Genomic DNA, 17723 nt, shown 5'->3' on the forward strand with positions numbered 1-17723 from the left:
AGTAGACATGTACAACTAGAGTAACTGGCTCTCAGTGGGGGTTGAGTGTGGATCAGTTGGAATGCTGAACTGAGAAAAACTTTGAAAGCTTCGGAGAAAATTTACAGAGCAACGGATATCTAAGAAATCATATTTCTTTTGAGAGGTTCAGACAACTGTGATACTATGCCAAAATAAAATCCCAGCAGTTTGCAGCTTTCACTTGAATCCAAAGTAAGGGATTATAATTTAGTAATTGTGATATTTTTCACAGCTGGTTGAAGTTTGTTGTAACGGTAGTCTTCAAGAACAGTAAGTTTGTGAGCTAATAAGAGCTCACTATGCACTTTGTAAAGATACAATTTTTTGATATCACCAGCAGACCTCTCTCTATATCATGTTATATTTATAGCTACTTGCACATTCTTGTTTACCACTTATGAGTGGCTTCTGTCTTCAGTGTTAGATATATCTTCAAGATGAGTCACAAAATTGTGAGTTTTAGCACCAATTCAGTTATTAATCTAGCTGATAGGAATGCAATCCTAACAAAGTACTGTGTTGTCAGAGCCGCCATCTTTCATGTGAGGCACTACCATTGGCCGTGTTGCTAGATAATAAAGATTTCATTGTAGTAATCACAGCAGTAGAGAAACATCCAGTTGAGATCTGCAAAATTCAGGCTTGCTTAGCGGGGTCAGCCAAGTCAGCTTGCTCAATTGTGATGGAATGATGGCAACAGCTCAGGTTCAATTTTTTTGCAGTCTTTGGCTGTTCACGGAGGGTTGCTTCCTCGCCTTGCTCCACTCTTAATGAAGAGTTCTGCCCTCAAGCTAGATAACAGTTGTCTTTCTCTGATGGACAGAGATGTATACAATATTAGTGGCCTCACTGTTGTCGGAAAACAATGAATTGCAATGAATCTGAGAGATTCAATAGAATGTGGAGTAACAAGAAAGCTCTACAGAACAGATATACTCTGAATGATGTCTTTATATTTTATTCAGGAGTTTCAGGTTAAGGGTATGTGTTGTACTTTTTGTGCTCTGATGATATAAATGTGTTTGCCAATGTGTACAATACAAACAACATGACATCAGTTTGAACGTAGAAAAAGTGAGAGAGCAGAATCAAGCCAAAGGCAGAGTGAAATAGAATAATGGTGAAGTCACAGGTAGAGTGTGAGACAGAGAGGTTGGACCACTCAAGAAAGATTTGCTCCTTGGCTGGCTTAGACCATCACCGTCTTCTCCAGAAAATGCCATTAAGTGGAATGAAGAGCCTTTGACACTGAAATGTATTCAGAATAGTTCAGAATCACATTTTTTTAACCTTTTAATTGTGACTGCATTCTAAGTCTGGTGTAACCTGTGTTTATACTTCTAGGCACTGGCTGTAATGCCTGTTACATGGAGGAACTGAAAAATGTGGAATTAGTGGAAGGAGAAGAAGGAAGGATGTGTGTGAATACTGAATGGGGGGGTTTTGGAGACACGGGTGAGCTCGAGGAGTTCCGTCTTGAATACGACTGTATTGTCGATGAGATGTCTAACAATCCAGGTTATCACCTGTAAGTAAAATTGTAACTTATTTGTAGATAACAACATTTTTTTTTGCTTTTATTCATTGACAGAATGAGGGCGTCACTGTCTAGGCCAGCATTTATTGCCCATTTTATGAGTCAATCAAATTGCTGTGTGGCTGGCAGTCACATATCAGCCAGACCAGGTAAACGTGGCAGGTTCTTTCCCTAAAGGACAGTATTCTTTTATTCAAACCCAGCTCACCAAAACATTACCTGGGTCTTGGGATTAACTGTCCAGCAAAAATACCACTTGGCCATTGCCTCCCCATCAGAAAAAAACAGCAATAGATTTGGGTGATGTGCAGCACATTACGATATGGAAGAATATATATGATGGGTGATGCAAGTGTGAATTGCATGCCTTTCCCTCTGAGAATCTATGTTTATTGCCCATGCCTAGTTATATTGAGAAGGTCGTGGCAATCCTTCACCTCAAACTGCTGCAGTTCTTGGGGGATGCTGTGCACAAACTGGCATTGACCAACCAATTTCAGGACTTCAGCTTGGCAATGACGAATGACCAGCAAATGTCCAGGTAGAACAGTGCATGATGTGCAAGGCAACTTGCTGTTAATGATATTCCCACTGTCAGTAAAATTGCAGTTTCTAGAACATAGAACATAGAACAGTACAGCACAGAACAGGCCCTTCAGCCCACGATATTGTGCCGACCATTGATCCTCATGTATGCACCCTCAAATTTCTGTGACCATATGCATGTCCAGCAGTCTCTTAAATATCCCCAATGACCTTGCTTCCACAACTGCTGCTGGCAACGCATTCCATGCTCTCACAACTCTGTGTAAAGAACCTGCCTCTGACATCCCCTCTATACTTTCCTCCAACCAGCTTAAAACTATGACCCCTCGTGTTAGCCTTTTCTGCCCTGGGAAATAGTCTCTGGCTATCAACTCTATCTATGCCTCCCATTATCTTGTATACCTCAATTAGGTCCCCTCTCCTCCTCCTTTTCTCCAATGAAAAAAGTCCGAGCTCAGTCAACCTCTCTTCATAAGATAAGCCCTCCAGTCCAGGCAGCATCCTGGTAAACCTCCTCTGAACCCTTTCCAAAGCATCCATATCTTTCCTATAATAGGGCGACCAGAACTGGACGCAGTATTCCAAGTGCGGTCTAACCAAAGTTTTATAGAGCTGCAACAAGATCTCACGACTCTTGAACTCAATCCCCCTGCTAATGAAAGCCAAAACACCATATGCTTTCTTAACAACCCTGTCCACTTGGGTGGCCATTTTAAGAGATCTATGTATCTGCACACCAAGATCCCTCTGTTCCTCCACACTGCCAAGAATCCTATCCTTAATCCTGTACTGAGCTTTCAAATTCGACCTTCCAAAATGCATCATCTCGCATTTATCCAGGTTGAACTCCATCTGCCACCTCTCAGCCCATCTCTGCATCCTGTCAATGTCGCGCTGCAGCCTACAACAGCCCTCTATACTGTCAACGACGCCTCCAACCTTTGTGTCGTCTGCAAACTTGCTGACCCATTCTTCAATCCCCTCATCCAAGTCATTAATAAAAATTACAAACAGTAGAGGCCCAAGGACAGAGCCCTGTGGAACACCACTCACCACTGACTTCCAGGCAGAATATTTTCCTTCTACTACCACTCGCTGCCTTCTGTTGGCCAGCCAATTCTGTATCCAGACAGCTAAGTTCCCCTGTATCCCATTCCTCCTGACCTTCTGAATGAGCCTACCATGGGGAACCTTATCAAATGCCTTGCTGAAGTCCATATACACCACATCCACAGCTCGACCCTCATCAACTTTTCTAGTCACATCCTCAAAGAACTCGATAAGGTTTGCGAGGCATGACCTGCCCCTCACAAAGCCGTGTTGACTCCATTTAATCAAGCCATGCTCTTCCAGATGGTCATAAATCCTATCCCTCAGAATCCTTTCTAACACCTTGCAGACTACAGACGTGAGACTTACTGGTCTGTAATTGCCAGGGATTTCCCTATTTCCTTTCTTGAAGAGAGGAATTACATTTGCCTCTCTCCAGTCCTCAGGTATGACTCCAGTGGAGAGCGAAGATGCAAAGACCTTCGCAAGTGGCGAAGCAATTGCATTTCTCGTTTCCCAAAGCAGCTGAGGACAAATCTGGTCTGGGCCTGGCGACTTTTCAATCTTAATGTTTGACAAAATTTTCAGCACATCAGCTTCTTCTATCTCTATCCATTCCAGCATGCACACCTGCTCTTCAAAGGTTTCATTTACTACAAAGTTCGTTTCTTTCGTAAAGACAGAAGCAAAAAGCTCATTTAGGGCTTCCCCTACCTCCTCAGACTCCACACAAGTTCCCTATGCTATCCCTGATTGGCCCTACTCTTTCTTTGACCATTCTCTTATTCCTCACGTAAGTGTAAAATGCCTTTGTGTTCTCCCTAATCCGTTCGGCCAAGCCTTTCTCATGCCCCCTCCTGGCTCTCCTCAGACCATTTTTGAGTTCCTTCCTCGCCTGCCTGTAATCCTCTAGAGCTGAGCTTGACCTTAGCTTCCTCCACCTTATGTAAGCTACCTTCTTCCTTTTGACGAGAAGCTCCACCGCTCTCGTCATCCAAGGTTCTTTTATCTTACCCCTTCTTGCCTGTCTCAGAGGGACATATTTATTCATCACTCGCAACAACTGTTCCTTAAACAGTCTCCATATGTCTATAGTGCCTTTACCATGGAACAATTGCTCCCAGTCCATGCTTCCTAACTCATGTCTAATCGCATCATAGTTTCCTCTTCCCCAATTAAATATCCTCCCATTTTGCCCAATCCTCTCCTTCTCCATAGCTATGTAGAATGTGAGGCAGTTATGGTCACTATCACCAAAATGCTCCCCCACCACAAGATCTGATACCTGCCCCGGCTTGTTTCCGAGCACCAAGTCTAGAGTGGCCTCTCCCCTCGTCGGCCTGTCAACGTACTGCGTTAGGAAACCCTCCTGAACACACCTTACAAAAACAGCTCCATTCAAATCTTCTGCTCGAAGGAGGTTCCAATCAATATTAGGAAAGTTAAAGTCACCCATTACAACAACCCTACTACGTCCACACTTTTCCAAAATCTGTCGACCTATGCTTTCTTCAATCTCCCTGCTGCTATTGGGGGGCCTGTAGTAAACCCCTAATGAGGTGACTACTCCCTTGCTGTTCCTAATTTCCACCCGCACTGACTCGGTAGGCAGATCTTCCTCGACAATGGAAGCTTCTGTAGCTGTGATACCCTCTCTGATTAGTAGTGCTACGCCCCCTCCTCTTTTTCCCCCCTCCCTATTCTTTTTAAATGCTCTAAACCCTGGAACATCCAGCAACCATTCCTGCCCCTGAGAAACCCATGTCTCTGTTATGGCCATAACATCATAGCACCAGGTACTGATCCATGCTCTAAGTTCATCACTTTTATTCCTGATACTCCTTGTGTTAAAGCAAATACACTTTAACTGATCCCTTGGTTCCTTCCCAGGAATATCCTTCCCACTAGCTGGTCTACCTCTTGCTACTGTCTCACCTGCATCAACTCTCACCTCCGGTATACAGCTCAGATTCCCACCCCCTGCCATACTAGTTTAAACCCTCTCGAACTACTCAAGCAAACCTTCCACCCAGGACATTGGTCCCCTTCCAGTTCAGATGCAACCTGTCCTTCTTGTACAGGTCCCACCTTCCCCAGAAGGCATCCCAATTATCTACATATCTGAAGCCCTCCCTCCTACACCAGCTGCGCAGCCACGTGTTAAGCTGCGCCCGCTCCCTGTTCCTCGCCTCGCTATCTCGTGGCACCGATAGTAAACTAGATAACACTACTCTGTTCGTCCTGCTTTGCAGCTTCCATCCTAACTCCCTGAAATCACTTTTTATATCCTCAGTCCTTTTTCTGGCTATATCATTAGTGCCAATATGTAACACGATTTCTGGCTGTTCGCCCTCCCCTTTTAGAACCTTATACACCCGATCAGAGACGTCCCGGACCCTGGCACCAGGAAGGCAACATACCTTCCGGGAATCCCGATCCTGACCACAAAACCTCCTGTCGATTCCCCTAACTATCGAGTCCCCTACCACGAGTACTTTTCTATTCCGTCCCCCTTCCCTTCTTTGCCACAGTGTCAGGCTCAGTGCCAGAGAACTGACTACTATGGCTTTCCTCTGGTAGGTCATCCCCCCCAGCAGTATCCAAAACGGTATACTTATTGCTGAGGGGAATGCCCACAGGGGATCTCTGCACTGTCTGTCTGTCCCCTTTCCTCCCCCTAACTGTAACCCATCTATCCTTGTCCTGAGCCTTAGGAGTGACCAACTCCCGATAACTCCTCTCAATTACCCCCTCTGTAAACAAGGATCTAAAAAATCATTGAGTTGCAGCTACTGTTTTAGCAATTTTAAGTTGACTATGTCAAAGGCGGAGTGTGGCTTTGCATTCAACCTCAGTTATGTAGTGGTTAACCCAGTTTAAGCAGTCCCTAACATTTATACTCGGTAGTTACATCTAAAACAACACCTACCTTTATTCTCGGCATTGCTGCTTCAAGTTTTTATCTTGAGTGGTTCTAGTGCGCACTGATTCATAATTCAACAATAAATCCTAACAGTGTGAGTGTCATGATGTGCCATTACGCAGCTTGGACTCATCAAGCTAAAGCAAGTGCAATTATCAACTCAGCTAATGGCTGTTTCTGCAACACAAGATGAACAGAATCTGAATTGAAGTGTTTATAGTTTTGACCAGTATTGTTACAGTTACAAGGTCACAGTTCAGAACTCGTTTGAGGCACTTCAGGGGTTTCCAGCCACAGCTTTGAAATCAGAACAGCCGTATGAAGTATTTGCAGCTTCAGCAGATTAAACTTGGTCAAAGTCTAATTGCTGCATTTTACTGTGTCCTCTGGTGTGAATGCAGCAGGCAAAGATTAAATGTGTGCTAATGTAAAGCATTACTTAATCTATTAATCAATGCAATAAGGTTCAGAAAGGTCAGATCTTAAGTATTTTTGAAATTTGCTTCCCAGCATAGCAATATTTCTGCATCTCATTAAATAGCATACTCCTGTACAGTATCCAAGGCTCCGTAATGAGCAACAAACAGGCTGTTGTGGATAGTTCATAAAATTTTGAAGAACTGAAGGGGACCATTAATTCCAACATTTTCAGTTTTCTCCATGTCCTTGTTAATGTTCAATTTTCAAACATTTATCTGCTCTATTTTTACAAGCCATTCTGAATTCTGGATTCACTCTGTTCCTGGAGAAATAATCCAAGTCTGAACAATTCTCTGTTCTTCAAAAAATATTTTGGACCTTCACTTTTTTTTAGCATTGATCTTAATTTTGTGTCCTGTGTTTTGTGACTTGCAGAATTGTCAAATTAATTATTGTTATATGTGAATCTTCTTTGCTCACCTGAAAATTGGCCCAGTATCTTTAGTCTTTGCTAATATCCAAATTCTTCTTGGAGTGCATCCTTCATTCTCTTAGCCCCATTGTGTGAAGGAGGGGAGAAGAAAAGTATTTTTTTGTCGGAAATATCGTTAACAGCAGGTGAATTGATCACAATGGAGAGAAGGATTAATTGACAAAATTAATCTGTATTTGAAAATGGCACTTAAAATTACAACTTTGACAAATGGAAGCAACAAAGTAGACTGTTGAGTGTAAAAAATTCAGAGACTTGAAGAATATTAAGACACTTTGATTTTATAATATATATATTTTTCTGAACAAAATATCATTGGAGATTATTGGAACTTGAGGTGGGCAGAGAATTCACTGCATTTGATACTTGTCCTCTTTCTTAACCAGATATGAAAAGATTATTGGTGGAAAGTACATGGGTGAGCTAACACGACTTGTGCTTCTGAAACTGGTAAATCAAAACCTGCTCTTCAATGGAGAGGCATCCCAGCTGCTGGAAACACCAGGCAGCTTTGAAACAAGTTTCCTGTCACAAATAGAAAGGTACAAAGAAACTTAGCTGCTTGTGATCAAAATTGGAGAGATACGCGTTTCCAATACTGTCTCAAGAATATATTTCATTTTAAATACAACGAGGTTTCAAAATGCACAGGTGCTGAGTCAGCATCTAGTCTGCCACCCATTTTTGGTGACCCCTGTATATTTTCATCACTCACTTTTCTGGAATACTGTGTGCAGTTTTGCTTTAGATATTTAAGGAAGGATGTGCTTGCAAATGAGGCAGTCCAGCTAAGGTGCAGTGATTTGCTCCCCAGGCTTATGGGCTGCTCAGTGGTGAGGGGCTGTGCAAGCAGTTCTGTATTCTGTGTCTTTTAGAAGCATAAAAAGTAATCTCATTGAAACACAAGATTCTCAATGGGCTTGAATTGGGTAGGCCCTGAGAGAATGTTTCCACTGGTTGGGGAATCTAAAACACTGCCAGGAGGAAGAGTTAATCACTGAGGACTGAGATGGAGAGAAATTACTTCAATCAAAGGATTATGAATCTTTGGAATTTGTTGGAATTGGATTGGTGTTGTTCCAACAATTAGCGTATTTAATGCTGGGATAGGTGAAATTTTAGTCTCTCAAGAAATTAATGGAAATGCGTGTCAGGCAGAAGAACAGATTTGAAGCTCAAGATCAGCTGGAGTGTGATCAGCAAGACGAAAGCTGGGCAGTCATGACAATCTGTATGGTCTAATGCTGCTTCTACTTATGTGTTCTTCTGTTCTGTTTCTGTGATTATGAATTTTCGGTTATTCTGTTCCCCTGCCACCCAGCTTCATCCATTACATGGGACGCATGCTACTTCTGACACACAGGTTGTAAGACTTGTGGATGGGGTTTGTTTTCAGTGGAAAGAACAGAAAATTCTGGCACAGTATGTCTGTGAGCATTAGAGAGAAGATCGAATCACATTTGTTAGAACAGACTTATGCAGAAAATGTTGAAATATCTTTTTCTATTTCAGACGCTGCATCAGTTTTCAATATTTTCTGTTCCATATTTCCAGTTTATTTTTATTCTCTTCCATTTTATTTGCAATAAACATAATGGAAATTCTTCTGTTAAATTTCCCTTATCTGAAAATTTAAAATATTGGAGGCTAGTGTTCCTTGTTGAGACTTTATTCTGCATATGAACTTAATGCATTGGTGAAATACAAGGACTAATTTAACCAATTCTTTGATATTTACTGCTTCTTAATACATTATAATCCTTGGTGTTGATTGCACATGAGAAGACAATATGACAGAATCCCTTGTTGAAAATCTTTGATTCATCCATTTGAAGTGTTACTGTTTTCCCATTGCACTCCTCTGGACCTGAGGTGAGCTTTCTACTGTTAGCCAGAATTTTACTGGAACCCAAATTTGACAACAGCTGAAAAGTAAGAACATAGAACATAGAACAATACAGCGCAAAACAGGCCTTTCGGCCCTTGATGTTGCACCGACCTGTGAACTAATCTAAGCCCATCCCTCACGCTACTGTTTCATATAATACGGCAGATATGTCATTTAACTAGAAATTATACAGGTACACCAGTTACTTTATGAAACTCGTTTTGGCTGCCACAAACTATTAATGTTTCTGCTTTCTCCAACTTTAAATTGTAAAATATACATTTTTCTTGAATCTGCACAAGTCACATTACTGTTTAAGATGAATATGTTGTTCAATGCAAGATCTAATGTAAAATGGAACAAAAGAATGTCTTTTGGCACAAAGATGCGATGGCCTAGTGGTATTATCACTGGACTATTAATCCAGAGACCCAGATAATGTCCTGGGGACCCAGGTTTGAATCCCGCCATAGCTGAAGGTAGAATTTGAATTCCACAAGACCATAAGGCATAGGAGTGGAAGTAAGGCCATTCGGCCCATCAAGTCTACTCCGCCATTTAAATCATGGCTGATGGGCATTTCAACTCCACTTCCGTGCACTCTCCCCGTAGCCCTTGATTCCTTCTGAGATCAAGAATTTGTCGATCTCTGCCTTGTAGGCATCTAACGTCCCGGCCTCCACTGCACTCCGTGGTAATGAATTCCACAAGCCCACCACGCTCTGGCTGAAGAAATGTCATCTCATTTCAGTTTTAAATTTACCCCCTCTAATTTTACGGCTGTGCCCACAAGTCCTAGTCTCCCCACCTAACGGAAACAACTTCTTAGCGTCCACTCCTTCTAAGCCATACATTATCTTGTAAGTTTCTGTTAGATCTCCCCTCAACCTTCTAAACTCTAATGAGTACAATCCCAGGAGCCTTAGCCATTCATCATACGTTAAACCTACCATTCCAGGGATCATCCGTGTGAATCTCCACTGGACACGCTCCAGGGCTAGTATGTCCTTCCTGAGGTGTGGGGCCCAAAATCGGACACAGTATTCTAAATGGGGCCTAACTAGAGCTTTATAAAGCCTCAGAAGCACATTGATGCTTTTATATTCCAACCCTCTTGAGATAAATGACAACATTACATTCGCTTTCTTAATCACGGACTCTACCTGCAAGTTAACCTTTAGAGAATCCTGGACCAACACTCTCAGATCCCTTTGTATTTCTACTTTACGAATTTTCTCACCATTTAGAAAATAGTCCACGCCTGTATTCTTTTTTCCAAAGTGCAAAACCTCACATTTACTCACATTGAATTCCATCAGCCATTTCCTGGACCACTCTCCTAAACTGTCTAAATCTTTCTGCAGCTTCCCCACCTCCTCAGTACTAAGTATCTGGAATTAAAGGTGTAATAATGACCGTGAATCCATTGTTGATTGTCGGGGAAAAACCCAACTGGTTCATTCATGTCCTATAGGGAAGGAACCTGCCATCCTTACCTGGTCTGACCTACATGTGGCTCCAGACCCACAGCAATGTGGTTGACTCCTGACTGGAATTCAATATGGGCAATAAATGCTGGCCTTTATCACTTATGACACCCACATCCCATGAATAATTAGGCAAAAAGACTATGCCTTGAAAATATTCCATGACCCCAACACCATCATGCTCTGGACAAGATAATTTCACAGATTCCTGAATAAACCAGAGATCTCCATTTTAAATGGTGCCACCTTATTTCTAAACTGCGTCCCCTAATTTTCAGTTTCTTCAACAAGAGGAAACATCCTACCAGCATCTTCTGTCAAGTCCTTTCAGGATTTTCTATGTTTCAGTAAGATCACCTTTTATAAATTCCATTAAATACAGGTGCAACCAATCCAACCTTGCCCTCTTGTGGCACACTGGTTGTGTCCCTATTCCCTGGACCAAGAGACCAGGTTCAGGTCCCACCTACTCCAGAGGTGTGTGATAACATCTCTGAGTCAGGTTAATTGGAAAAATAGGTGAAACAATAAATTATAAAACCTCCTTATCCCTCAAACCTGTCAAGCGAACCTTCTCTAAATTTTTGATGTCATGATGTACTTTGATAAGGAGTCTGAAACGGAACAAGATGATGACTTGCCAATATCCTGAACAACAGGAGCAAAAGATTGTTTCTTTCATCTTCAATTTCCCCTGCAAGATTCAACATCATTCAATTTTCACCACTTAAATAATGCGCTGCTTTTCTAATCTTTCTGCTAAACTAGACAAGTTCATAATTTCCCACGTTATATTCCTTCTGCACATCTTTGCCTTTCACTTCACTGATCATATCCTTTTCCAGCCACCTATGCCTTCTCCAAGACTTACTTTCCTGTCATTGTGTCATCAGTAAATTTAACAAGCATATGTTCAGTCTCTTTATCTAGTTCATTGATACAAGTTGAAATTCTTTGAGACTCCAGCATAAATGTCTCTGACAATCTGTTTTTTACATCTTGCCAATCTGAAATGACCCAATTATGCTGTTTTCTGTTATTGAACCAATCCTCTATTCATGCTAACATGTCACCCCCTACACAATGAGGTCTTATTTTGTACAGTGACCTTTGATCTGGCACCTTGTCAAATGTCTTGTGGAAATCTAAGTATATCCAATTCTTCTTTCGAGATGGCCTTGAAATTTATGCCCTTCGATATTCAACTATTGAAAATGAATATTGCCTTTCCCTCCAACCTCCAAGGCAGCAAAGCAGAATTTCTTCCTGATGTCAATAAAAAAGCCTGCAGTATGATATTGACTCTTATTCCCTCTCTGTTGCACCATTCTCACCCTCCCAGAGCAAAGCTGTGGTAAGAATCTGTGTGTGGAGTCTTTTAACAAGGAGAAGCTATTGTCATGCAGCAACTCCAGGGGTTTCTAGCTAGCTTGAAAATTGTTCTGTTCTTACAGCCTGCCATTGATTTTATAGCTTGATAATTAACCTGATGGGCTGCAGTTTGATCCACCTTCCTGGGCACCAAGTCCTGAGATGGGACTTGAACCCAAATTCTCTGGCCCACAAGTAAGGATGCTACCTTTTTTTTGTTCATTCATGGGATGAGGGCATCACTAGCTATGCAGCATTTATTGCCCATCCCTAATAGCCCCGAGGGCAGTTTTTCCTGACAATCAACAATGGCTTTATGGTCATCCTTGGACTTTTAATTCCAGATTTTTATATCAACTTCAAATTCCACCATTTGCTGTGGTGGGATTTGAACCAGGCCCTCAGAACAGCTGGATTAACAGCTCAGCAACAATACCACTGCGCCTTGCCTCCCCTTTGATTAACAAGGGAGTTAAAGGGTTAGAAACCACAATCAGACCAACCATGATCTCAGCAAATGGCAGAGCAGGCTTGACAGGCCCGATGTCCTTCTCCAATTTCTGACTCAGACATGCATGTATTTGTTCGTGAGTAGTTATGAAGAATGCTAGATTTCCAACTAAACCACTGGTGGAAGCAAAATTTCTAATAGCCTTTAGAAGAGGATTGGTTAGATAATCAAAAAGGAGAAAGGAAAAATACACTGGAAAATAACAAGACATTGGAAATTAGTATGTAATTTTTTGCACTGATGTTCTGAAAGACCTTTCGCTGCATCGAAATTTCTCTGGTTCTGTGTTGATGTGTTTCAGAGCTAATGCTTCTGTAAGGGACAAGCCAAGGCCCAAAATCACAGGCATCCTGAAAATGTGGGCATGAAGTTGATACCAAGAGCACCTTTGTCTTGGCCAACGTTATGGTAGCCATTTACTACTGTTGACGGTGCTTTATCTGTCATCAGACTGGCATTGCATTGTTTTCCATGTTTCAGGTGGCAAGCAGGTTAAAAGTTTCCTATTAATTTACCTTTATATTTTCTTCAAGTGACACAGGGGACCAGAAGCAGATCTATAATGTTCTGACAAAACTAGGTGTGTTGCCATCCAAAGCCGACTGTGATATTGTCCATTTGGTATGTGAGAGCATTTCAACACGTGCAGCACATATATGTGCTGCTGGTTTGGCAGGTGTTATAAATCGAATGTGGGAGAACAAACACAAACAAACAATGAAGATTACAGTAGGAATTGATGGATCCGTTTACAAGTTACATCCTCAGTAAGTGTTCATCTGAGAGAATGGTGATGTTTTAGACTTGTTGTTTACTCTGTGTTCTTCGGGGTGTGTTGACTGTGCTGAAGCAATCCAGCATTATGCATATGCAGCTTGGGTATCAGGGAATTATTGATGTAGCCCAGATCTTCCAATGGCATTGTCTATAATTGTTGCAAGTTTCTCAGATAGTAAAAACCTATTTATAGATTCTAGAGCTGCTCTTAATAATTTATAAAAGATTTGAAATAATATTGCATGTTGGATTATGCCTTCTCTATCATTCAAATAGATCTGTACCACTTCAATTTCATTAACAAGCAAAATTCTGAAACACTCAAACCATCTGTACAAGATAATACATTAGTCTTGTGTTTAAAATTTGCTGTGCATGGACTCAGTGGTAAATTTTGATGGCTGTTCACATCCTATGATCTCGAATGCAGTTTTTTTTTCCTTTTTTCCATTTTAGACTATTTTAGTTCATTGTGTTCTTCCTGCTTCATGTTTTACAAACACTCATTTCTTTTTTCTCTTTACTTCCACATATCTTTCATGCAGTTTTCCAGAGATGAGAGGCCTCAAACCCTTTTCATGCCAGACTTACAAGCCAATTATTGTTTCCATAAACCAGGTCCCTACTTTAATCAGTCCTTTGGGATCTGTATTCATGGCAATTCCTGTGTTCATGCTTTACTTAACTGCAGCACTGAGAAAGCCTTTTGAACCAATAGCAGACAGAAGATAGACTTCCAAAGAATATGATAATTATATAAGAACAAAAGTATTGCAAAAACACATTGATATTCCTACATTAATATAAAACAAAGAAGTCAAGATACTGGAGATCTGAAAACAAAAACAGAAATTGTTGGTGTTATACACCATTTAAAATCTCCTCAAAACATACCAAGAAGAAAGCTTAGGCCTTAAATTTTCTCTTTATTTAAAGGCAACTGTAAGCTGCTGTGATCCAGATATGATTGGATTGGTCAAACTACTAGGCTTTAAGCAAAACACAGTTTATTCTTACACCATTGTTAAAATATTTTAAACAAAAAACGGGAATAAATTTAATTCTATAAAAATACTTTATAAAATAATGTATTATTTAACTACGACTCATCAACGATTCCCATATAGAAGCATCTCATAAACACACCCCTAGCAAAGGCAAATACAGCAAAACAGATTTTCCGTCACTTTCTATCTCCTTCAGTCTAGGGGAAGGAACACCAAGAGAAATAATCTACCAGCAGATACAGCACTCAAATTTTTGCAGCAGCAGAGAGAACAGAGCTACATGTCATAGCTTCAACTCCAAAACCCCCAACTTCAACAACTGAAAGCAAAACTAAAACCCTGGGCCTGTGTGAGCTTTAGTCCACTAGACTCTATCCACTCATGCTTCTTTTGTCTCATCTTTTAAAAAAAAATTCTTACTCTGCTTCCCATGGAGCGGATACCTTAGCACTACGTTTACAACAAGAGAAACATAACAGACAAATCCCTGGTTACACTGGTGAAATTCAGCAGGTTTGGCAGCATCTGTAGGAAGGAAGCAGAGTTAACATTGTGAGTCTGGTGACTCTTCGTCAGAACTCACCTAAGGCTGTACTTCTACATATTCTGACTTTTAAGAACACTGTAAAATAGGTGAGACCAAATCAGCAACCAAATTTGCACATCAGATTTAGAAGAAATGTAAAATTCTGAAATCACGATCTGTCCTATTATATTTTCAGGTCAGCTTCACCTTCATTAAAAGTATATTTTTGAAGATAGCAGGTTTTCTGTTCTTATGCTGCTGATCTCCACTTGTTGTTCATCAGTTGTTGCCATTTCCTGTGGAGCTTATAACCATGAGGACACAAACGTGCATTCCTGAACTTGACTTTGGTCATGAAGAGTTGTCTTTCTTAGCAGTAACCCTGTATTAGAATTGCACAGTTTTATTGTGTTGACGGGTGGCGTGGCTAATCCTACCCATGGTGGCTTTTGATCATCAGAAGGAAATGGAGAGATTCAGCACACCCTCAGCTTTTAGACATATTGGCATGTCCAAAGGAAGGACTGGACTAAACCTATCTTGTTAAGATCTCAGGTACCTTAGGCGAAAGGACAGTGTCTAAATTAGTAAAGCACCTAATTCATGTAGAAGAAAGATTTTTCTATCTATGATTTTTCTATGTCTAGATTGGATTTGAACTGGGAAATTTCTATATTTCAGTCCTCCTCCTCCTCCTCCTCCTCAGAGAGAATAGGGCTTCACCCTTTCTGACTGGATTATATTCTAACCTCGATGTTAGCCCAATAAAAATCATTGTTAGGCTGTCTGTATGTGAGCCAGCATTTTCCTAGCAAGTGTCAAGTTCACAATTTCTTGCTGAGGGTTTTATTTTCCCTGCAGTATTAATCACCTATTCTTCTTTCACTATTTTCCCCGCTTAGCTTTAAACATAGGTTTCAGAAAATGGTTAAAGAACTTGCTCCTCCCTGTGACATCACTTTTCTACAGTCGAATGAAGGCAGTGGTCGAGGTGCAGCATTAATCTCTGCAGTAGCAAGCAAGATGGCCAGCTGATTGACTGTTAACTTTGGAAATCAATAAATTAACCGAAGTTAAATGATAAATTGCAGAATCCCTTTGGCCATTTCTGCAGTTCTTTCTGATGAACTGAAGATTCTGCCTTCTATATGGATTGCTGGTGAAAATACTTCAGTCAGCCCGATACGATAAAAGCATGGTATGTAATATCTCTTGGAAAACTCGTGATATGCTGCAAGTGGCAAACCCAAGCCCTTGTTTCGAAATCTGTTTCAACATGCTGGTCACTCATCAGTCAGATCTGTCTTGCCAGCTTCTAGGTAAGTTTAGTGTTCTGGACCAAGTCCACCTCCCTGACTGTCGTCCTGGTGTGCAGCAATGTTTTCACCAACCTGAAGCATAACTTCAAGAAGAAGACTTCAATTTGTGTTGAAAATCACTTTCTTTTTCACTAAACTGAAGCAATGTATGTTAGATTTGTGCCTAAGATGAAATTTGAATGATTGCTACCTGTTGACTGATGCGGGTCAATTTCTTGAACTTTGACTTTCTTGTTGTTCTTTGTTATTTTTTTTCTTGTTACTTGCCCAAGTTGTGGAGTTCCAGTCTTGACCCTTTGTAGAATGATTTCAATGTCAAGAGGTTACAGGCCTTTACAATGTCAGAAACTACATAATATCAATCTTCCTAATAGTTAATGTTATAAAGTGTTAATTTTCTTGTGAATTTATCAATTATTAATCCTGTGGCAAGGTATGAGTCTCTGTATAAAAGAAAATAATTGTTTTCAGAAGTCCAATAAAAAGCATGTTGTGCAAAGTTTTATGACAATGAATTCTGTTGAGAAATTAACCATAGGAGTGAACATTTTTTCCCTAAAGCCTGACCTTATTGTTGCAGTGTTGGTTGCTCGATGACCACATATACCTTTGGAAGTCATGTTTGAGTTGAACTTGCAATCATACTTGAGTTGATGACGTTGGTAGATATTTTTAATCAAACTGTTCAGACATGTTGTAACAGAGTTCTGGAACAGGTGGGACTTGAAGCCAGGTTTTTTTTTCACCCAGAGGTCGAGATACAACCACTGTGCCACATATCCTGAATGAAAGGAGCTGCTCTCACCTCCTGACTATGTTATATTTTAAAGGTAATTTCTCAGCGGAATCAAACTTAACTATGGCAACTATTCAGAAAGTTGCTGCAGAGTTCATCACCTCAATGAATTCATTCACTGGAGCAGTTAGCAGCTAACCGTAGTTAATTGTTCTTAAAAAAAAGTCAATCTACGGAGTAAAAACTCACTACTTTCAGGGAAGTCATGCAGAATAAACATTTAATGTCAAATTATTTTTCTTGACTTCTTTTCATATTCCAGCAGTTTTGATAAAATTGAAGAATTTGTCTGAAGCTGGATTGTTCTGACTTTTATTGTTCAGACATCCATTTAATTAATATTCAGTACATGATGTTACCACAACTAAAATGTATTTTTAATCTTCATTTTAATTCCTGTTGATACAAACCATTTGTAATTAGCAATCTCAGATGAGTACAGTTGAGAATATTCCTTGCTATATTTTGTAATGACTGTAACACTTGCATCGCTCTGCACGATGATAACCAAAGAGTATAAATATGGTGTAATTCATTATACCTTTTAAAACATAATGATGAGTGAAGTACAAAAAAAAATACTGCTGTGTGAAAAATAAAGAATAAATATTAAAGCGGTGTTTTTTTGTCTGATTTAATTTCTTCCCATGGTGGGAATTTTATGTTTTATGGTAAATCTGGTTCGTCTCCAGTTGCTGAATTTGCACAATCTGAATCATGGAGTAACTCTGGGGATGACCAGAAACTGTCACAGGTTGAAACCAAAAAAAGGTTTGGGAAAATATCCTATATTTTAAGAAAATAAAACTTCTGATCTCATTATTTCTTGAACTGTCAGCAGTAAGGCTCTCAAATGTTTGCCCTGCTCCATTATAGAGTAATCGATAGAAATTGATTTGTCATTGTGAACCAGCAACTCTGGATCTCCTGTCGTGTCAGAAGTTGATCAATAGCATGCCTCTGGTTCTTGACCAACTGTTTCCAATAATTCCTTAACTGTGTTCTTGATAAAACATCAGTGATTAAGAATTTTTTGAAGAAGGGTCCAGAC

At 40.4% G+C, this 17723-nt stretch overlaps 1 protein-coding gene across 3 annotated transcripts in view; it reads left to right on the forward strand.

The window, feature by feature from the left end:
- The window catches only part of gck (glucokinase (hexokinase 4)), a 52393-nt gene extending 35137 nt beyond the window's left edge, over positions 1-17256 (forward strand). For 2 of the 3 annotated variants that reach the window (XM_048523217.2, XM_059641200.1), the window contains 4 exons: positions 1366-1549; positions 7377-7532; positions 12781-13014; positions 15460-17256. In XM_048523217.2, coding sequence (XP_048379174.1) covers positions 1366-1549; positions 7377-7532; positions 12781-13014; positions 15460-15592 — 707 coding nt within the window. In that variant the 3' untranslated portion in view covers positions 15593-17256. The remainder of the gene's footprint in view (positions 1-1365; positions 1550-7376; positions 7533-12780; positions 13015-15459) is intronic. The other variant, XM_048523218.2, reaches the window with a different exon arrangement.
- The last annotated feature ends 467 nt before the right edge of the window (positions 17257-17723 follow it).

Source organism: Stegostoma tigrinum, chromosome 40, assembly GCF_030684315.1.
Source record: "Stegostoma tigrinum isolate sSteTig4 chromosome 40, sSteTig4.hap1, whole genome shotgun sequence".
Classification (NCBI taxonomy): domain Eukaryota; kingdom Metazoa; phylum Chordata; class Chondrichthyes; order Orectolobiformes; family Stegostomatidae; genus Stegostoma; species Stegostoma tigrinum.